Raw genomic sequence first — 22,892 nt, 5'->3', positions numbered from 1 at the left:
GTAATGGCTAATTACTCAATAAGGGACTGGGACTCCCTTCCAACATTGCAGTTCAGTGGCAAGAGAAAGATTATAAAGGTTCAAAAGTCTTTATAAACATTACAGTTTATAAGCAAATAAATAAATATGTGGAAAAAAAATCATATAATTTCAGGAGATAAAGTTGCATTATTGGATTATGGAGGTAAGTTGTGTCATAGAGATTTTTAAGCTAAGTTTCTCTTACTGTGTATTTTGGGTACAGTATATACAACTCTGTAAAACAACATGGTTCTATTAAATTTAATGAAAAACCTGCTGAGCTAAGTTGCCTGTCACAGCGATTAGCATGTTGGATTGGACTCTGGCAGGGGTCAGGTCACTTGATGCAGCAGGGTTAGTGGTTATTACAGAGTAGGCAGCTTGATTAGCCTGCAGGGTAAATACCAGATACTTCCAAGTATGTGTTTGTGTTTGTGCTTGTGTTTATTTGTGTGTGTGTATGTGTGTGCGTGCATGCACGTGTGTAAATGTGGATTGTATGAGTAGGTGGGTACTATTGTTTTGCCAAGGCCAAGACAGGATGGCAACCCAGAGCCAAAGACAAGAAACCGGTAGAGCAACTCAACAACGAAACTGAGCAGCCATCTGTGCCTCTGAGCTTTGAAGCATAAATTGTTGAGAATCAACCCACCCACTCACACAAGCACAACCTATACACGTCTATACTATGTAAAATTACATAACATATTCATCAGAGAGAAACTGTGGATTTGTAGAGCATGTTGTGTGCATCATGCCTGAACATTTCCCAATTTGTGAGGGAAAGAAATCATAATGTAAGACCCATGAATGAACAAAGGAGTTAATGGATTCAGCTAAAAACCATTTTTACAGTTGCTACTATAATTAAACATTTGCTTTGTCAATGCATTACAGCCCTGTACATCTGTAACAAAAAACATACATGTTCATTAACAGAAAGTCCTTATATTTCATTCAAACATAACTGCCAACAGTTATGTTTTTGTTTTGTTTTGTTTTTAAGATTAAAAAAAGCAAGAAACAATAATAACGGCAATCATTTTTAGTGACCTGACAGACAAAAATATTACTTTTATATTATTTTTTGGTTTTCTAGTGTCTCACAGCTGAGAAGCCATGCAAGTGCTTTTTTTAATGGGTGTGATGATTTTAGCGAAAGTGTGAGGACTGCCTCCACACAGTGTTAACAACACATTCTGTTCCTCCTACCAAATAAGCCCACAGGGTTCAAGTACAGTCTCTGAACAGACACACCAACATACACAATACATCAAATCAGAAGCATGGGAGACAATCAGATTTATTTATATCGTTCACAAGGCTCATCTCAGCACTTGATACCAAAAGCCAGAATGAAATGTATAAATCACTTTTTTAAGTGGATGTGTTTGTTTTCACTGGTAGCATGATGTAATCTTGTGGAACAAGGACCATGTGTGAATCTACAAATGTTCTTTTTTCTCAATATTTCCATCCACGGTAGACCTACTAATTTTGCCTTCAGCGCTGACTTAATTTTTCGTGGCATAGATTCATCCACAGATTCATCCATAGGTACTGATGGAAACATTCAGAAATTTTTGTCCATATTGACATGAAAACATGACACATTTGCTCTAAATCTGTCTGCTGTGCACTCATGATGCAAATCTCCCATTCCATGACATCCCAGAGGTGTACCACTGGATTGAGATTTGTAACTGTGGGGAGCCATTGGAGTACACTGATTTTAATGTCATGAAATTGTTACACTGTGGTCATAAAGGGATGGACATGGTCAGCAACAATACTCAGGTAGGCTGTCAAATTTAAACAATGCTCAAACTGGTAATAAGGAATCCAAAGTGTACCAAGAAAATATTCTCCAAACCATTTTTATCATCGCCGTGAGCATAACCCACTGATACAAGGCAGAACTAATTCAGATTCAATATGGTGTGCGATAAGGGATGCTCTTCTGCAGATGGTTATTTGAGTTGCTGTTGACTTCCTACAGTCTTAAAGCAGTCTGTTCATTCTCCTCTGTCATCAACAAGCCATTTTTGCCTAGAGAACTTCCGTCACTGGATATTTTTTGTCTTTTTTGCGCCATCTTCTGTAATCCTTAGAAATGTTTGTGTGGAAAATTCCCAGTAGATGAGCAGTTTCTGAAATTCTCAGAGCAGCCCATCTGGCACCAACACCCATGCCCATTAAGTCATTTAAAGTCACTTAAATCACCTTTATTCCCCATGCTGATGCTTTTTTTTTTCAGCAGGTTGTCTTTACCAGAAAAGCTCAGAGTTACTGCCATGCGATTTGCAGATTAGATATTTGTGTTAACAAATGGTTGAACAGTTGTGCCTAATAAAGTAACCGTGAGACAGTATGTGAATGTTTTCATGTTCTCTGAATGCATTTTTTTTATCATCAACAATTTTTATTTCATTTTAAACTTCGATAACAGAACCAAAAAATAAATACATAAATAAATAATTTAAAAAAAAAACAACAAAGGGAGGTTATCCTATTCTTTCTTCGCACACCAATCCCCACACCACCACTCTCTCATTACTCCTCTTGTCCACCAACTTACAGAAAGCCAGCTTGTAAAGGGGGACCAAATACAATCATATTGATGCAATTTATCTAATAAACCATAAGTCACTTTTTCGTAAGACGCAAACTCTCTGAATGCATTTTTGTCTTCTTTTTTTTGTAGCAATGCTAGCACTAGAGCTGATATTTGAGTATTGATCATTTTAATCATTATTAGGTATTAGTAATCATTATTAGTATTAGAGTTCAAGGGGATTTCTTCCAATTTTTTATTTTGTCCAAATCTAGATTTCAACGTATAAAGAAATCTGTAAAATTGGAACCTGTGAAAGTCTCCAATTTTATACCTTATTTATCAGCTAATTTTGTAACACGTAGATGGAAGATAATGTTTTCTTCTAAAATGCACATATAGTGAACAAAGCAAAGATTTATTTAGCAAAAGTATCAATAGATGTAAAATTCCTCTTCAGAAAAAGTAAGCACATCCTCAGCTTTTGAAGCCAGTTCAGCCCCATCCACCAGGAAATGGTCCTTTTGAAAAGGTTTGCTACTCTTCCTTCCAAAATGTTTTCAGTTCAGTTTAAGATGTTTGAGCTTTTGCTTGCATGTGCTGCTCTCTTTCAAATATCCTACATTTCAGCAGAATTCAGATCTTTGACTACCCATTCCATAACTCTTCATTTCTTCTTCTTGAGCCATCCCTGGGTGGATTTGCTAGTGGTGCTTAGGATCAAAGGTATACTTACAGTTTAAGCACTTTTTTGATTTGATGTGAAATTCATAGTTAAATCACATAATGTTCCCCAGTCGCCAAGTCAGCAAAGCAACTCCAAATACTAACATTTCAAAGCAACTATGTCACTGATTCATCTGTCCAGAGCACATTCTTATTGTACATAATTTTTCCTGTTTGTAAAACCTCTTTACAATTAAAGATGTATCCAATTTGACACCATCAGTTGTGACAACTGCATACAGATGAGATGACATTTTTGAGTTATGGCAGACTTTTTTCATCAAAATGTATGTTCTTGTATTTATACAAGTTGGCAGTCGTGTGAAACACTAATAATCTCGTGAGCATCCACAACCAGTTTTTTCCCTGAAGTTCTCGTGGAGCAGCTTAGGTCTTGGTAGATGACATCACACACTTTAACAGCACAAAAAACACTTGATGACATGGAGTTAAATAAGTCTCCCTAATCATTAGCACCTACTCTGAATCCTGTGACACTAACATTTCTATATTTGAATAATGTAGAATAAAGAATGATGTAGACTATTCTTACTTTTCCATGAAAAATGTCAGCTTTTTCTCTCATTGAAATTCTAATTGATTCTGTGTCACATTTTCAGGTAATTATTTTAAAATGTTTACTTGCTCAAATGTGTCCGAAAAGCCAACAGTCTTCTACACAGGCTGTATATCGATCTGTATGTGCATAGTACAATACACAGAATACTATCACAATACAAACATGAAAGAAAATCACATTAAATCTACATCATAAACTGATGCCACATGCTGTCAATTCTGATTTACAGAGTATAGCCGAACAGAGAAAGCCCTGCAAAATCCTAAGATAACTCTGGCAGACCAGACATAAAAAGCATTAACACACACACACACACACTTGTACCATGTGAAAACAAGAGCTATTTCTGACTCTGCTGTTTGGGGATTTCAGTTTATTTCCTGCTCTGTCAAACATGTTCTAAACGTTGGTGCGAGAGTCACGTCTTTGTTCTATAAGACCAGGGGAAACAAGTGACCACTTGATTACACAGCACAGCAAACACATGACATAAAGGTCAGGAACACAAAGGAGTGGGTACACAACTGCAGAGCATTGTGCAGGATGCATTGGTGTTCTCATCGGCTCTTCTGAAACTATACACATCTATTACTGATTAGAAATATAAAATTAAATAAAACTGGAATCAGCTTTATTTTAGGTGACATTGCTACTATAAGATATTGTGCAAGGTCCCCCAGTAACCAAAGGAACTGAAGCAATTTAACATTGTCTTTGTCCTAATTTTCCACTGTAACCTTTAAGCAAAGCTGAAATATTTTGGCATTATTGCACGTAACCTTTTCATCTCGCCTACAGCACTGTTCATCTTCTTTATGCTGGCCAGTTCTGCTGTTATGTATTACTGTTAGATCACTGACTGCCATCTCTCTCTCTCTCTCTCTCTCCCGCTGTCTCTCTCTCTTAACTCTCCATCTCTTTTGTCTTTCTCTATCTCAGTGCTGCAGTGTAGGCAGAGACTTGTCTCCTCTAATTACATTGAAAACGATGTGATCATTCAGTACAGATAATCTCTAATGACATCTGGCAAAACAAAGAAAAAAGTTTTAAGGCAGGAAACTGAATCACACTGCCGCCGAGGTTAACGGTGGGGAAACTGTAGCACCACGGTGTTTGCTTTCAAGCAGTTTTAACCGTTTCCACATTATCAAGCATCCAATCCTAACGCAGCTTGTACAAAAGTTTCAGGTAGGGTAGTACTTAAAGTGCTATGGTTTGTGTCAGGAATGCCTGGAAAAGACTTTGTGTTAAGACTAGCCCTCGTGTTTCCAGTGAGACTTCATGTTACTCTTACAGAATGGATCTCGTTCCCCTCGCTTTCAAATTTCCATCCACCCTTTTCTGTGCTGAAGGTCAATCACAACAATTATAAGGGTTGATATGATGACTAACATCTCTGACATTCCTCTGTTGCTCAGTGCTATTTCACAACATATCTGTTTTGTTTTGTTTTTTTCTCTGATTAGTAGCTGAGCTGTCCAGTAACATCCCAGGGAATTGTGGCCTATGCCTTTAATAAACCCTGAAGAAGATTTCAACTGAACTGAGAAGATGAAAACTATTTTGCATTTGTCTGTCAATGCCAGACTAACTTCAGGGCAGTTTATTGGAAGATGTTCTGGCTGTGGCTTCACATTAAGGTCACTTTTTTTCTGGTAAGTACTGGAAAAAATGTTGTGATTCACAATTAAGAGTAAAAGTTGCCCATTAAAATGTAAAGTTTTCCTTCTTATGTTATATGATTTTATCGGGCTATTAGCATGATGATGATTTCATGCGGAGAGGGCATTTTACCACTCTGGTTGGTCAGTGTTGCGCTAGTTTTAATTGGTTTTCACTATATAATCCTGGGCAACATAATCTATGAAGAGCTCGGGAGCTAAACCTTACATATACTCTTGAATTGTTAGAAGCACTAATCCAAATTACAAATTTATTAAGAAAAACAATAGGGGGCACTAATTTACTGTTGCCTTTCCCTTTTCATTTTATAATGAGCTGTGTATCAGCATGCATTTTTCTTTGTCCGGGTCACAGCATGCACGTTTGCAGCGCTGCGTTCAGTGCATGTAAGCAAGCCACCTCGATATCCTCCACCCATGACTGACGACTTCCATGCTTATTGGGGCTTTGTTGCCGTGGCAGCGTCTCATTATGTAAATGATGTCTCCCTGATGAAAAGGAGGCAGGCGCAGCCGTGATGCTCACTGCTCCAGACTGTGTAAAATTGGCTTCAGGGACCAGTGAAGGAGCATTGCTATATTTAGTAGTCATCTTAACAATGTCTTTCTTCTTTATTCTTTCTCACATCTTTGAAACAGAAGGCCCACTCGCATTTAACACTTGTGTCATCTTTTTCACACAGTGAGTACTAAAATATTACTCCAAATGCACATAAAGGCACATTACCAACATTTTCAACAGTGGCTGTGGCATTTACATCTTCAAGGCTTAATATGTCGTATTTCTAAATTCGTGAAAGTTCTTTCTGTTGAATAGTTTCCTAAGAATGTATTATCCTTCCTTTCTCTTCCATATATCATCACTGTCATGACCCAAGCTCAAAGGGTTTTATTCCAGCCCAATAAAAATGATCATTTTAATGTTATAGCCAGTTTTTAAAATAGACAAAATATGTATATGTATATGTATGAATTAGATGCCAGCAACATATTTTAATAATGTAGGGTTAGGTGATAGATACCAAAAGCTTGGACAAGCTTTCAGCATCAAAGTCTGACTCTTTGAGGAAAAAAAATCTTAAGGAAACTGTGTAAATGAATAAATAATTCTTGTTGTAGAATGAAATTGCAAAGGATTTGGAAATGTCATCATCTAGGTGCCATAATATGATTTAAAGATTTCAGAGAAATCTCTGTGCGCAAGGGATCAGGCAGAAAATCAAATACTGAACGCTTGTGATCTTCGGGCCCTTACATGGCACCACATTAAAAACAGACACTATCTTATAGTAGAAAATACTGTATAAGCTCATGAACACTTTTGATCATACTTCATAAAAAATGCTTTTATCTTTCCCAATCTAACAATATATCGGATCAGTTAAGTATTACCCTTGTGCTTCCAACACTGATATGTTTTTCTCATAGACAGTGAACTGCTAAGGTAGATCACTGATACAAGCTGAAGTGTGGCCCTGCCTGTAACTTGCATGTGAAACAGCTGCAGGACTGGAGGAGAGCAAGAAGCTGGTAATCCTTTTAACTATTCTCTGCACGTTTTGCAGAGGAGATGGTGGTCTGCTGCTTTGGAGTCTTCCGGTTGAATTCACTCTACAGAGACTACAGCCTTGTCTGGCATTAAGAGACTGTCAATCACTAATCTGCATTCTGTTCAAACCTGAGGCAATCATTTGCCCTTACCATAAGCACTGCTGGCCAGTTAGATGCTGTTTCCCAGACCTGCTCAGCCTGTAGATCCTGTTTATTACCACTGGTTCATCCTTATCTTGTCCCTTTCCTACCTCGGCTTAATCCCCTTTATAATTATCATCAACTTTAATTAGTTAATGTGCAGAGCAACTATTAATCCTGAGCATCATTTCAAATACAGAAACCAAGGCCATGAAACCTTTGAACGTGACATGATGTTAAAGCATTAACAGAAACATTTCGGTGCTGTCACTCTGAGCCGAAAATGTTCCCTTTTGAATCTTTATTTCACAAAAACTTTATGTGACACTGTTCCCGTCCCACTAGGCTCCGTGGATGACAGGACACATGGCTTCTATGGTAACCTTGGGATGCTGTAATTGCTTCTGTGACCTCTTTCTGCCCTCAAAACATCCAATAGCTCCTCATTCATTGTCTGTTGTAGTAAGTACAGTATTTACAGTTAAAAATATGTTGCTAAAATGTGCTTAATGTAATTAACAATGTCTATACTTAGAAGCACAAATTGCTCAGCAATAAAAGATCCACTTGGTTCCATATGTTTGGGGATAATTGGAAAGAACATCTGTGGTAAAGCTTCTGCAGAACTGCACGTGTTGCATACTGTACACAAACTGTATGTCACTCCTGCCACATGCTCAGTTGAACAGATGAACGCTTTCCTTCATCTCAGTCGGGCTAACAGCACCAGATCTGCGCTGAGTCAATTAACAATCAGAGCTGGATTTTCTCACACCTGGCAACAGTATTATATGAGGAGGACGTAATTCTGTTTGCCATTTGTCATCTCTAGATGATGAGCATAAAAAAGAAACTAAGCAATGCTATTTAAACATGCTTTCATTATAACAGCAGCGGAAAGGAGACCAGAAAATGATTCCATTTTCTGCTGATTTTATCTTTGTTAAATTTAGCAGATAATAGACCACTGGGAAAAATGTTCTTCTTCCCTCATTAAATCCCTGAGCCAACATGAAGGTGGCTAACCTCAACTTGGCTTAATGACATTAGCAGCTATAGGAAAGTGTAAGTAGGTCCAATAATCTGAAGCTCACACTTGCGTAAAAGTGGTTTATCTCATACTTTTTAAGTAAGCAAAACACAGCAATACCAATCTGAAATATTTCTGTTCTTTCCTTATTGAGAGAGATTTTTATTTTGTTATCAGCCAGTTTGACACACACAACCACAATTATGGGGGATTATCTTTAGATGGGATTAACTGCTGTAACACGGAGTGCATTTCTGAAAGTAAAACTGCGATAATCCAAAATCCACAGGTAGTGAATAATCCCATACCTATTGTCCAGTGTTGGGAAGGTTACTTTTAAAATGTATTCCATTACAGAATACAGAATACATGCCCCAAAATGTATTCTGTAACGTATTCCGTTACGTTACTCAATGACAGTAACGTATTCTGAATACTTTGGAATACTTAATATATTATCATGCTTTTTACAACAACGTGAATGTACTATTGCTGTGTGATTTATTACTATTACTGAAGGTCCGCGACTCCGAACTGTAGTAAAGGGACCTCTGACTAATACGGCGGGGTCCCTGTCGGCTCGTAGCCGAAAAATAGCTTTACTTTGTTGTGTGGGTCAACTTTTCTTGCGAGAGACAGAGAGGCGTTGAAAGACTGCTCCAACGGAACTTATTGTTTTCGGAGGAAAACACGAACACAGTGTACAGTCGAGTCTTAATAGCTTACTTACAGCTGGGCTCGTCAGGCTCTCTTCTTGGCTACAGTGGTTATTATTATATTTACATGCTTCCAGCTCCCGTTTTTGCTCGATGACAACTCGTACCTTTCCACTCCCCTTTTTCTCCCTCCTCGCGCTCACAGACCCATAACGTGTATGGCAGTCCATTCTCCCTGCAACACGGACTACACTGCCCATGATGCTACATTCTTTAGAGCTATGCTTGTAGCATTCTGCCTGTTAGCTTAGCACAACAACAACAACAACGAAAAGGCGCTCTCTCACCCAGGAAACACACAGTCGCAGAGAGAGAGAGAGAGCGTCGCCCTGTAACCATGGCAACCGTAACGCTGCCGCCTGGAACAACAGAACGTAGCTGTCAAACAAAACCCAAACAGTCCTGACCCGCGACAAAATGAAACAGGAAAGTACCGCAGTGTAATCCATTTATTTCAACAAAGTAACTGTATTCTGAATACCACCTTTTTAAACGGTAACTGTAACGGAATACAGTTACTCATATTTTGTATTTTAAATACGTAACGGCGGTACATGTATTCCGTTACTCCCCAACACTGCTACTGTCAGACTTTTAGTCCACACAATCATTTTGATGAAATGATTCAAGTGACGCAATAAGATTACTATCATGGACCATGTTAGCATTAGCAGGCCATAGTCAGATCTGAAGAGGACTTTGGAAAAGAACATGTTGTTGTTGTTGTGTTAAAACGCACTCGTTTTGTGCAGAAGTCAAAAATAGGAAATGGCAAAAACATTAATTTTGATATTTTATCTGTTCGCGTTGTGTGACAAGGAAGTCAGTAACTTCTTTTTGTGTATTCCATTTAATTTCCATCAACTGTGCTGGTATAATGGCACTACCTTAATAACTGGAATAAAAACTACCTTGAACATCATAAGAACCCTTTAGATCCCGGATTCTCATACAAATTCTTATTCATCCCAGTTCCTGTACCAATTCATGCACACCCCAAGCCGGGCTGTGCACTGTATATTGAGCCTTGTTTTTCATCCCATATATTTACATGAGTTGGTTGTTAGCAAACTGTCAGAATTTTCAGCTCTGGACACATACTTACTCCTGATCCTAATTTTGGGGGGATAATGTTAATTACAAGACCATGTTGAGTAACTTTTATTGGAAGAATTGGAAGTTAATACAATGAACATAATATTCCCAAAAAATGTTATTATCATTGTTAAAAAAAAAAAAAAAAAAAACACGGCCCATTATTTTTGAGATTAGATTAACAGATAATCGCATGCTTGCTAAACAGCTGTGATATTCAGCAAAGAGCATTCATGGCCTTTTTTAAGTAATAAGGATTAAATGTCTTTAGCCCCTCTTAGTCACAATATTTATGGAGGAAGCCAAGTGACATGTGTAAATTAACAACCAGGTATTTCAAAATATAAAACTGCAAAGATTAGTTGAAAAATGCAAAGTGCAGTATAAACTATAGGGGCACTTTAAAACCTTTCTATCGGCCATATGTTTCTACAGTCTGAAAATACTCATGTGATCTTTTCTGAAATGGCAAGAGGTTCACAGGAAGAGCCAGGCAGAGCAGGAAGCAGTGTAATTGTCATTTGGGACCTTTTTTCACTCATCGTTTAAGCACAAAAAACAATTTCAGGTACTATGTTCCAACCCCGTGAGCTTATTACACGAGCTTATTCACATGAGTTTATTCACACGGCTGGTAGTGGTCACTTAACTTTAAAATTTAGTACTAGGCCAGCTTACACAGCTTACACAAACAACCTGCGGGTTTGTTTTCTGAGGGAGGCCAGCCTCTCACAAAAGCCTCACCTCAGAAGACACGCAGCTCTGTGGATTACCAGCAGCAGGCGGACTAATGCACCCGCAGTGAAGCATTTAGAGATTTTAGGGGCAGAACATTTCTGGCAGCAATGACGTAAAACATAGCATAGTTTCCATTTCAAAGTTGAGAAATGAATAAGATTAAAATGTCTTCATCCTAAACACGTACATTCAGATGTATTTCACTGCTAAATGATCAATACATAACCATTTCCAACAATGCAGCTGTCATGCTGAACCAAAACACACCTTTCATGTGAAAAAAAAACGTCCTAGGAACTCTAACGAATCACGCACCAGAAACCAGTCACAGGGGACCCTGAGTCAGAAACCCAAGATTTGGAACTGAACAGACAGGCCTTCAGCATTCTCAAACACCGATCAGCACACAATTCAGCAATGGAAAGTGGCAGATCACTGATGCCACTCGGAGATCTGAGTGGCATTAGACTCCGCTCAGGAGGTGAGCCAGTTTCCTTGAGGTCGTGTAGCCGGATCTGCGTCAGTACAAGCAAAGCATCTGACAGTGCAGAACCACCCACTTTCACACATTAACATGTTGTCACTAACTTCAAAGTTGGGACAAAGTTGGGACAAAGTATGGTACAGACTTGTAGTGTAATGAAGAACATAACCTGTTTGGATTGACATAGAAAAGAAAAGACAATCTATAATCTGTTCATTCATGTTACCATTCCTAAAAGAGATCCCGACATACTCTGACAAGATTAGAATATCCAAACACTTCAATATCAAGGGAATGTTAAGCTATTTAAACGTCACAATTTTGGTAGTACAGTCACTAAAAAGGACATAAACTGGGGGGAAAGATGAATTTTGTGTTGATACAGTATGCTGAATAAATATTATGAATCTGAGCCAGACAAATGTGAGAAAATCCTGTGAGTTTACAATGTTGAAACTTTGTTTGGAGTCATTTTTCACCCTGGCGTGACTTTTGTTGGACCCCTGCATGTCAAACTCTTGCACTACAAGTTGATCTCACAAATGCCAATCCTGTCACTGCATGCTGTGTCTAATTTTTGTTAAAACATCCCGAGAGAGTTCACAACAGTACGGGTGCTGAAGGCATTTAATAGAGTCTTAATGATTAAAGCAGTGGATCCTCCCTTCACCACAGATTGTTCAAAGGAGATTCTTGAAGAGCCTCATTAGATTAAAAGAAGTTAATGACACTGTAGACAGTATTTGGTTTTGCTGATGAGACCAGAGCAGGTGTCAGTGTTGTGGAGGATAGAGTTGCCTGCACTGTGATTAATGAAGCAGCTCCAAACTGTTCTCTGCATATCTATTGATTCATTTCTGTGGCTGGCGCTGAGCTGAATTAATCTCCCTGCAAATATGCAAGACTTATGTCTTCTTCTGCACTTTGTCCTGCAGTCTGAGCCAGACATGAATCGACTGGCTGACACTCATAGCCCAAGAGGGGGTTTATCAATGCACTGCGCTAGGATCAAGTCTGAGGAAAGTAACAGAAGCACAAAGGTTTTTGTTTTTTTTCAGAAAAATGGAATCTTTAACTGATTATAATGATAAATTAGCAAAATGATGATAAAAAGCAATCAGAGAAATGTACGTTAAATTGGACCATGAAGTAAAACACATACGGTTCAAATGTTTGTATAACCGATGGAGAGTTAATCATCTCAACTGTTAATGCATATGCACGAGAGTTATCTGAGAGAGGCTTCAATCCCTGGAAAGTTATAAAGCCGAGCGAGTGTATACGTCATGCTATGACACATCACTTTGTCCGCACAACTAAGCTTCACAAGGACAAGGGGAAACTAACACAACGTGATTCACTGGTGTTGATACTGGTACTCTACACAGAGCCATGTTTCTCTCTTTCTGTCTCTGCATGTTTTCTGTTTTCACGTGCTTTGCTAACAAAATAAATCCCTGAGGGAGTCGGAGAGAGAAAACAGTGCCCTGTCACAAAACTGAGTCACCAAGAAAACACCCTGTAACAAAAAGTGACTTTCTTACTGAGTGACAGTTTGAATAGCATGTCTTTGTGGTATGATTACTACTAGGACCCCCACAGAGAACATTACTTGTACTTGTCAGGATTTAAATCTGTCTGTAGATGCAAAAACGAGACGCTCGTGCTCGACCCCTCTTTTTTTTTTTTTCTAACCAAATAATGTTTTTGTAAAGATGTAAGTATTCAGAGAACTACAACTGCAAAAGACATACTACTAAAATAAAATGAAAATATGCCATCATAGGTAATTTAAGCAGCTTGGCAAGAGAGATTTTTTTTTCAAAGTAAGAAAAAAGGGGGTATCACTCTGTTCAAAAAAAGCAGGGCAGCGAGAAGCTTCTGTAGTCCAACAGCTTGCAGGGGGAAAAAGGAGCTGTGGAGATGGCAGGTGGTTCCGGCTTTAATGGACTGTTTCCCTGAAATAATTTGTGGGACAGGTGGTTGCCAACATTGGCAGGGTCGGTGGTGACTTTCCCCATGCGGTTCTCGGCTCTTGTGCAATTCAAGTCTCTGATGGAGGGCAGCTGGTACCAAATGACCCTCTCAGCAATTCACAGTCTACTGTCCTCCCCCGAGCCCCTTCTATTTTTTTCCTCTCACACGAAAGCACGTCAGCTACACCACATTTGTGTGTTTTTCTGTAAATTTATAAAAGGAGACAAGCCTTAGTGAACACTCATAGTTAAGTTGAAGATGTTTTCCTGTCATCTGATAGTTTTGGCGATAGTGCTTCCAGAGAGCGTGCCATTGATTTCCAGTGGGAGACAAGAACAAAAGCTCCCGTGGAGGTTAATCTTGAAATCAATTAAAGCATGTTTTACTCACTGCACATTCAGCAAAAAACTGGTAAGCTTCCCTCACTGGTGTTTTATTTTAGATGCAGAAGTTAGTTGTCAAGCATCTTATACTACAAACATTAAAAAGACATACTATAGACATTCTAGACATACTATGGATCTAAAGGTTATATAATATCAAAAGAATATCAATTTTTCCATTATATGTTTTGTTAAATGCATCAACAAATTAACCACAGAGGTTGAGCAGTAGAGTGTTTTAACAACAAATGCACCATGACACCAAATTTTTCCTTCTGTGCCCTCCTCCAGGAAAGCAGCTTTGGATGAGGTATGCTCAATAGCTCACTAGGCAGTAATACTTTATTAATGTCTATTAATAAAGATTAAATGTTAATTAAAACTGTAATATTCTGTAGTACCCTGATTAGGATGCATCTGTACCACATATAGTAACACCAAAAGTCAGGTGTTGCCAAAACAAGCCAATAAGTTCATTGATTTTTTTGTAAGCACTTCAAGCGGAGTCAGAACACGATAGTAGGGAGATTCAATTGCATTTCTATACTGTAAGTAAACAGGAAGACTGTTATGGGCACGCTGAAACGGTGTGAGTGTTGGGTATTTTATTCTGTCACTAAACCTGGGAAACAGCCGTTTTTACTGGTTGCAATTAAGAATTGTTTTAAGAGTTATTTTTTAAGTTATTTTATTTTAATGCCCAGATATTTACTGACGCGAAAAGTCCTGTCCTCTCTGGTGTGTGGGTTTTTTAACCTTTTAATGGAAAACTGAGCACGAGGACAAAGACGCAGTAACGTGTGTGACGGTGCGTAAGCTGTCCCGCACATCAGGACGGAACAGTTGCGATTAGTCCCTCTAGGTTTCTTTGGCAACCTGTCTCCATTCTGTCTCCATGGCAATGCCAAGGCAGTTTACTTCCTTTTTTCTCAGAGATACGGAGCCTCTTTGTTACGCCACAGGTCATAAACTCGAGCTACGAGACCGAGAGGGCTCCGCGCTTCGTGGCAGTGCAGATGTGACGAGAGTGTGCGACTCAGTATACGAGCGAGAAACACAAAGGGACCTTTCAACAGGATGCCAGTGACACAATAGGATGCCACCACCATCGCTACACTGGTTATACTGGTTACCTTATTAACATCCTGTAACACACACCCTGTAACATATTGCCTTTGCTAAATCATCTGCGTTTCTGACGATCACCAAGTCAAGGCAAGAAACGCATGTGATCTCAAACTCAACACATCGTGCAGCGTATAGGCCTGCAATAGCATATCTCAAACAGCAATATCCACATGCATCGTGCTGGGAATGGTGAACCATCCAGTGGTTGGTATTGTTTTCAGTCAAACCTCAAAGGGTGATTTGAGCACCATGCAGGGAATGAATGAGCGCATGGTCGCGTTTAAACCTGTGATTTGGGGATAAAGCAAGCTGTGTAAGCCAAGGCTCTTCTCTTACCCTTGGAAGCATCCTTGTCTTCTTTAGGCTTCGCCACTTTTCCGCTCATAGATCCCAGTTTGGATGTGTAATTCCCGAATTAGATAAGAATCGAAATCCCCTTAATTGCTGACAGTCCTCAATGAAACCGGAGATTCCAAGTGATGAGATAAGGCTTCTGTAAAGAGAAATATTCATCAAAATTGCATTTTCTCTCATAACACAACAGCTGCGTTTGGTGTTACAGCAGGGCCAAAGAACGTAACAATGGAGCTACTCGTGCTGCAAGGTGTTTCTCAATTGGGTATCAATGAAAACATTCAACTATTGATAGACACACTCACACGCCACACGACAAAGACCTCATGTAGTTTCAATAAACACAAAGAAGCAGCCTATACGCATGCCTATCTTCGCATAGCCTTTCCAGTGATTTAAGACCGCGCTTTAACCTACCTTATCTCCTCCACGTTTTCTGCTACATCAATGCACATTGATGAAAGGAAACGTCCCCACTATGAATCCCGTTATGTTGCATACGAAAAATCACGACCTACTCTATTGTGACAAGGGAGACGAGCAAAAAGCTGCGAAATGGAGCGCACTTTTGCTCCCCACAGGTCTTCAGTCAAGAAAAATTCAAGTGAACAATACACTGAGCTGTAGTGTCTAACAAACCCCGAGAGTAATCCCATCCAGTGTGGCTTTTGGCGACCAGGTTTTCTTGTCTGAGGCTTTCACGGTCGAGGTCTGCTCCTCTAAACACTCGGCAGATAGAATCAACAGGATACACAACGTGAGAGCGCTCTACCAGTTACAGCGCCCGTTCACACAGTGGACAATTGTTTTTTGACCCCCGTATGACGGCTGTGGTGAAAACGAGCTACTCGATCCATGAATGCAGTCAGCATGTGAGCTGTGATGTCGATGCGGAGAAGAATTAAAGCAGGAGGTTGTGCTGCATGGCGCGCACCATCTTGCTGTTGCTCTCATTCAGTTGCCTTTGCAGAGCTATGCGTTATCCCATTCACATCCGAGATGCGCATTTTCTAAATATATAATCGGAGGTCTTTCCTTTGACTTGATTAAATATGCATTTGGAAGTCAGTAAGTGGCTGGAGGATAACACATAAAAATAAAAACCGTAGTAAATTCTTGTTATGCTTTCTTACATACCTGCAGCTTTATCATTTTACAGTTTACATAACCTCATTAGTTACTAAGATATTTATTGCATATGACTAATACGATGGTGTTATGTAAAACAAGCTCCGATGGATCGGACTCTTAACTGAGAACATAACCCACCTAGTTAAGACTAGATAGTGGAACGTATCAGTTTGTTTTAGTTTCATGAACACTTCTCAGGTCCTTGAAAGTTTTTCAGGTCCTTGAAAGGACACATCCAGTTCTACAGCAGTGTTTTGAGAGTGACAACCACATTAAGTCCTTTCCCCCTTTTGGCACCAGATGAGCATTTTTTTTTTCCAGATGCCACCTCACATTCCTGTTACATAATCACAAGGTGAAGTTTATCACATAGGTGTCTTTTACACCGGAGAAGCTAATGTCGCAGTCCCACCACTGTTTTGAAATGCGTTTTGTCCCCATACCGCACAGATTTTTACAGGGGTAATTGGTTCAGATAAATAAAGATGAATTGTTTGAGGAATGCTTGCAAGTTTACACATTTAAAAAAAAACATGCAATACAGTTTCAATGTAGATAAACAAATAGTATACTGAGTAACTCGTTTGAGTGTGACGTGATTCACTGTGGGTCATGACAAATCGATTGTGGGAGTGAGGAATAACTCAATTTCAGTGCACTCACTGTAAAATGCATGCAATAAAGAGTTAACTATAATTATCTTTTTGTAAGTGTTCAGAGACTATCAGGCTAATGAATAAAGCCATTTATTAATATTACTGCAACATATTACTGTAGCAATATGTTATATAAGTGTCCTTACCTTGTGAAACCTGTAAAGATGAAGCCTAAAAGCTTCACTTGAAGTCACGTTAAAGTGTTCAGTTTCAACTGAGCCATATCAACAGCAAAACATATTGATTTCCATTTTTAAGGACACTATAATCTTTTTAATTAGGGGTGCTATTTTTTAGATTCTGTTCAAAAGTCTTTCAATCCATGTCCAGTTTTTAGCAGGCTCTATGTCACAACCCCTGGTCATGCAGAGCTGTAGCATGCAGTGGCAGCAAAGGGGAAAAGATCCCTAGGTTGAGGGTTACAGGCCATATGGTTGCTATTTTTAGAAGAAACTGGAACCAGTTTGAACTTTCTTCACATCTGCAGATCTTGCTGAGACATTTGAGACATACTGGGACCTGTCTCTGTGAGTGACTTTCCCTTAAAACAGTCCAGTCATTGCATTGTTTTTTAAATTGCACTCTACTGAGTTGAGTTTAGTTATATTTCTGACACAGGATTTAAAGAAAGTAAACCCCAGTTAAGCTAAATCATAATCTTTTTTTTTTTTAAATACTTTTAAGACAGAGGATGGTTATTAAAACATGATATGCATCAAGCAGCCATAACATATTTTGTAGGTTCCCCTAGTACTGCAAAAACACCTACAGGCCATGGACACAGAACCTCTGTGGGTTTCCAGGGGAATCCTTTTGAGTCTTGTGGATTACAGGATGGGGCTCGATGCATAAAACACAGATGTATGCCTATATTTTTATATCTTTAGATTGTATTGACAGTGGTGATAGAGGCTACAGAATCCTTGCTATGAAGTTATGAAAAAATATAGACAGATTAACTGTAGAGCTTCAGTTTAGTGTTTTGTTTTTTTTGTAGATTTTTTTTCATAAAAACAATGTTTTTCACAGCATAGTCACTGATGAATGTGGCTGTACTTTGATGATCTACATGATAAGTTTGCTAATTAAGATTGCTTTAAAATATCTACTCTACCGCTATACTATACCGAACAAGGGTCCGGAAGGTGTGTTCAGGTGGTGTGGTGTGCATATGTTTTAAATTCCACATACATGCAGAAAAAAAGCAACTGAATGTTGGTTTGTTTTCCTTTGTATCATTTTGAGTACTTGAGTATATACTCAAGTACTCAAAATGATACAAAGGAATGATTATAAGGTAGAACACTGACTCCCCACCTGGATACTAGAGTGGGGTATAGAGAGTGATGGTAAATGTCAGTGGCTTGTGTTCCCACTGTGTCCGTGGCCTGTGGCCCCTTTTGACCTTTCCAGCAGGGCGTCACACTGTAGTGGTACATCCATTCCCAATCTGTTTAAAGCAAAGCCAGGGACCCCGTTCAATATGGTGCACACAAACTCCTGACTCACACTCTATAACCTCTGACGTCAGTTAGAGGTCATAGAGTACCAAGCGGTATCCACCGATTCTACAGAATAACCCTGAATTTCTTTTTTTCCCCCACTGATTGTAATATTTGTGGTAGAAAATCCCCTCAGATTTCATGCTGTGCCACACTCATGCAGACACACTCAGTAAGCTGATTGATTTCATTCACTGGTGATGTGTTGAGAGCTTTGAATGCAAAAGTAGTAATAGTACAGTTTTAAAGTACTAAATTTGCACCAATATATTAAAAAAATTAAACTATCACCAGCATCCTGATTAGAGGGATTTCAATCCTGATCGGTTGATCCTGAAGGTTTGATCAAGGGATAAAGGTTATCACACATTACAACTTGGTATTGATTATCACTGACCTGGAGGTAAACAAAAGCAAACTGAAGCCACTCCCCCTCTACGCCACAGTATAAGATGGATCCCTTCACTGTACATGTGCAGAAACAGCACTGAGGCCTGAACTGTTCTCTTGCTTTACATCAGATATATACTAGCAATGTGGCAAAGAATATGCTAAATGGTGATTCTGAACATTCTGAACGCATCCCTGCAGGTCTTTGTCTCTGTTTTCTTGCATCACTGAGCACTTAAATGTACTTTCTTACTAATGAGAAGCTTGTGCTTTGCAACCTTACTTTGCGATCTAATTTTTGACAGATTTTTATGCTGTAACAGTCTCTGTTTTTTTGGGTTTTTTTAATGCCAGATTAATACGTAAGCATCACCATCTTTAAACATGAGTTTTCCACCCTGTTTACTGAAGCATCTCCAATAGATGAGAATGCCGGTCACTTCAGATTTCTTATCAAAATGGTAACTACTTGATCTTGATTTATCCATGTTCCAACAACAAAACCTCTTTCGTGGTCACTTAGGTCTTTTTCTCTTCCCATCCTAATGTAAAATCCAAATCAAATCAGCCTGCTCAGCATTTTCTTATGCTCGGCACTGGGCATAATTGGACTTTAACTGCTTAGCTGTAGCGTGGAGGGAGTGGGCAGAAGCCTGTGCGATCACTCTGGTTCTCCATTCAGTTACAAAGCCTTTTCCTTTAATTTGTCACATGTAAACATCAGACAGTTTTAGTAATTTGTTGGTAATTTGCATGAGATTTACTTTTAAAGTGAAACAAGAACAATTATCTCAACTTTAAGAACAATTATCATTCCTAAAGATAAATACAAATAACATACACACACATACACTACCCTTATTATCTTTTCCTACAGGATTACAGTATACTATAGAATACCAGTGCAGCTTATTCAGCAGAGGAAGGCTTACTGTGGGCTGGACTGTATGTTGCTACTCTTGTGATATTAGGTGGTTAATTGTTATTTCTATAAGTGTTATGTAAGATGATAAGATGACTCGGTATTCCAGAGAAAGATAAATCATTCAAAGCAGCACAATGGCATTTGGTGAAGAGATTGCATGTTCTGTCTTTGTTTGAGTGGGCATCTTTTGGATGGTTTCTTCCAATATTTGTGGAATGCAACATTTGCGTTGTCAGATTTGTGAAAAGCCTGTCTTTTTTTTACACCAACTACTTTGATTTCCTCTGCCAGTAATGAAGTAATACAGTACTATGTGAAAAGTGTTGAACCAGTCCTCATTTCTTTATGTTTTGCTAGGAAAAGGGGAAATCTTTGGGAAATCTGTTTCTTAAGGACATCACTGTCACATACTGTTCATCTGCTGTAGATAGTTTTTCAGACTTGTCACTTCTTCTTTTGTCCTCCAGTTTCCACAAAATTCTGAGGACACCCTGCACACCACACTGAGAGATGCCATTATAGTTTTTCACAGATACATCCGTGGGAATCACCTTGTTGGTACAAAAGTACGACTTGATCGCGTTATTTTTTTTTTTTTTTTTTGGGGGGGGGGGGGGGGTCAATTTGACTAAAGAAATGGAATCAAATGATGTGTTGTTGTGGCAGGCATCTGGTAACAAAGTGCCTAAAGATACAACTTAAAACTGTATTTTTTCTAAGTTGCCTGTATTGACACAACACTAGCTCATCCCTTGAGTTAGGTGCCCTATTAAAGCTTGAATGAGTCAAAGGTCAGTGTTACGTGGCTTAACAGGGAAAAAAAACATTCTTCTAAAAATGTTCAGTTATAAGGACTGAAAATGAGTTGCTACTAGTGCTTCTACTACTACTGTCAGCAATTCTTGTTTTGTGCTGTATCTTGCCTCTTAGTTTTAAGTGACTGGTCATTATTAAGTATTTTCTTTTCATGGTTTTGGGAGACACAGTCTGTTTCTTTGCTCAGTGTGTGTTATTCATGTCAGGTAAAATCAATTTCCATTTACATGGACCAGCCAAACAACCCATCTGGACTCTGAGCTGGTTTATAAATCAGTTCCATCAAAAACCAGCAGTGAACAAGCTGCTTGATTTGCTGCTTGCCTGTACTTAACATCACCCAAGGTTATACTTGTGGAGGAGTCAGTACGGGTGTTATAAGGATCAGTCCCAAAAGATAATTCTTTAGGACAGGCAGTGAGGTGGAGGGTGATTAATGCTCCGGTATTGTGCAGCTGGGTTAGTCATCTTCCCCCGATTGTAGGTGTTAGCCTGATTCAAGCTGAGTGTGGCTGATAAGGTAATCAGCCTGGTGCTGTAACAGGGGTGCTGGTGACAATGTATGTTGTGTAATGTGAATGGGATTTAACAAACACTAACTTCTAACAGTTCAAATGCACCCAAACTTTTAGAGATCACTACATCTTGTAGTATTTCATGTTATCAGTGAATTGCAGGTGGACTGATTATAGAATAACGGAGTAGTTTGGGATTTCTTTCAGTGAATTTAAGACCGGAGGATTCTAAAAAGAGATTTCATTTTAGTAGAGCAAATGATGTCATGCAGCAGAGGTCAGTGTCATCAAGGAAAGCAACTTCCATAATCATATTTTGATTGTCAAGTGGATATAATGAATAATAATGCAGCAGAGAAGCAAATGCAGGATAATAAAATCCAAGGACTGAAAATGAAACTAAAGGTGATACTAGTCTTTGTCCATTTGTGTGTATGTGCCCATACAGTTTGCACATAAAAGTGATGGATTTCATTATAGGACTGCTGCACACGCTCGTTTATCTCTGACTCCCAAAGAGCTCCAGCACACTGACCTCAGTTCCAAAGGTCAGGATGGGGTCAGCAAGTTATTTCAAAACCAAAGAGGTCAGGGTTAAAAAATGAGAAATGATGTCATATTTCTTTTACATCACACACTACATAATTGACTCGGCCACTCCCCGGATTGCATTTTTACAGTATATCTCCCATGTCACAGAGTCACAGTATATTTCAGCTGTTGGCCATGTGACCTACATGGAATTGGTGCAGCTGACACACACAGAGCCTTCATGTCTGTATTTGCAGGTGAATAATTATCAGCCGTTCTTTGCTTTAAGAGAAAAAAAGATTACAGATGCAAAAACTGATGCAATCAACTATCAGTTCGACCCACTTCTGCCTCATTGGCTCTGTGCAGTTTAGCTTTCTGCAAATTCTCTTCTTGACATTCATCAGGAAAACCATCATCTTCATGGGCACTTTCTGACCAGGAGGGATAGGAGCTCCACTTTTAGTAACAGTGGCTGAACATCCCTGAGCCAAGAGCGTCTGTCAGCTTGGCTGAATCACAGCAGTAGATTTGAGCTCTGATTTCCAGGGAACTCTGAATTTTACAGTGTTTCTGGGCCACTGTTGGGAAAAGAGTGAGCCGTGGTTAAATGTCAACCTTTGGTAGAGCTTATTTTTTCCTCAGATTATTTCATAGGATGATGAAGGGATGGTTTCATAATGAAGTCATCAGTTATATTATTATCAACAACTATAATTCATTTGTAGACTCAGGAGGATTTTATCAAAAAGGCTTTCAACAGTTTAGGACTATTACACTATGAGTGGTGTTATAATCCTGTAAATCCTATGAATAAAAAGACAGTTGTTAAAATGTCACTGTGTTTGCCTTAGTCGGTAGTACTCCTGTGCGTGCAGGCATGTGGGATAATGGCCATGAAACATTAGGCTCTTAAATTACAGAAATGATTAACAGAGCAAGGCTCTCTGAAATATCACATTAATGTCAATGAGTTTATCAGAAGGAGGGGCTGACAGGGTGGGGGGGGGGGGCTAGTGTGATATTACCCTGTTGATATTACTGTAAACACTAACAAGACTGGAGTGCTGTGTGAAATGCCCTTTAACACAATTCTCCTTGCAGTCCTTGAGCATCTAGTGATGTTAATGTAAAATATATCTCTAATAGTACAATACAGCTGCAAAGATTCAACACCTAAACCATTATCATAATATTAGACACAGTTTCAGATATGTAAACAACCAAGAGTTAAATTTGTCTTCTTTCTAGAGACTGTTTAAGCAT

At 39.0% G+C, this 22,892-nt stretch overlaps 1 protein-coding gene across 2 annotated transcripts in view; it reads right to left on the bottom strand.

Annotated features, from left to right (window-relative positions):
* The window catches only part of fgf13a (fibroblast growth factor 13a), an 89,198-nt gene extending 73,049 nt beyond the window's left edge, over window positions 1–16,149 (bottom strand). The window contains exons 1-2 of one of the 2 annotated variants that reach the window (XM_084950152.1): window positions 15,578–16,149; window positions 15,143–15,299 (exon numbers count right to left, since the gene is read on the bottom strand). In XM_084950152.1, coding sequence (XP_084806278.1) covers window positions 15,143–15,191 — 49 coding nt within the window. In that variant the 5' untranslated portion in view covers window positions 15,192–15,299; window positions 15,578–16,149. The remainder of the gene's footprint in view (window positions 1–15,142; window positions 15,300–15,577) is intronic. The other variant, XM_084950157.1, reaches the window with a different exon arrangement.
* Between the last annotated feature and the right edge of the window lie 6,743 nt (window positions 16,150–22,892).

The sequence above is a fragment of the Perissodus microlepis genome, chromosome 2 (genome assembly GCF_051167445.1).
Source record: "Perissodus microlepis isolate ML-2025 ecotype Zambia chromosome 2, ASM5116744v1, whole genome shotgun sequence".
Classification (NCBI taxonomy): domain Eukaryota; kingdom Metazoa; phylum Chordata; class Actinopteri; order Cichliformes; family Cichlidae; genus Perissodus; species Perissodus microlepis.
The sequence above is the reverse complement of the archived record's forward strand: the minus strand, read 5'-3'. Positions and strand labels throughout refer to the sequence as shown.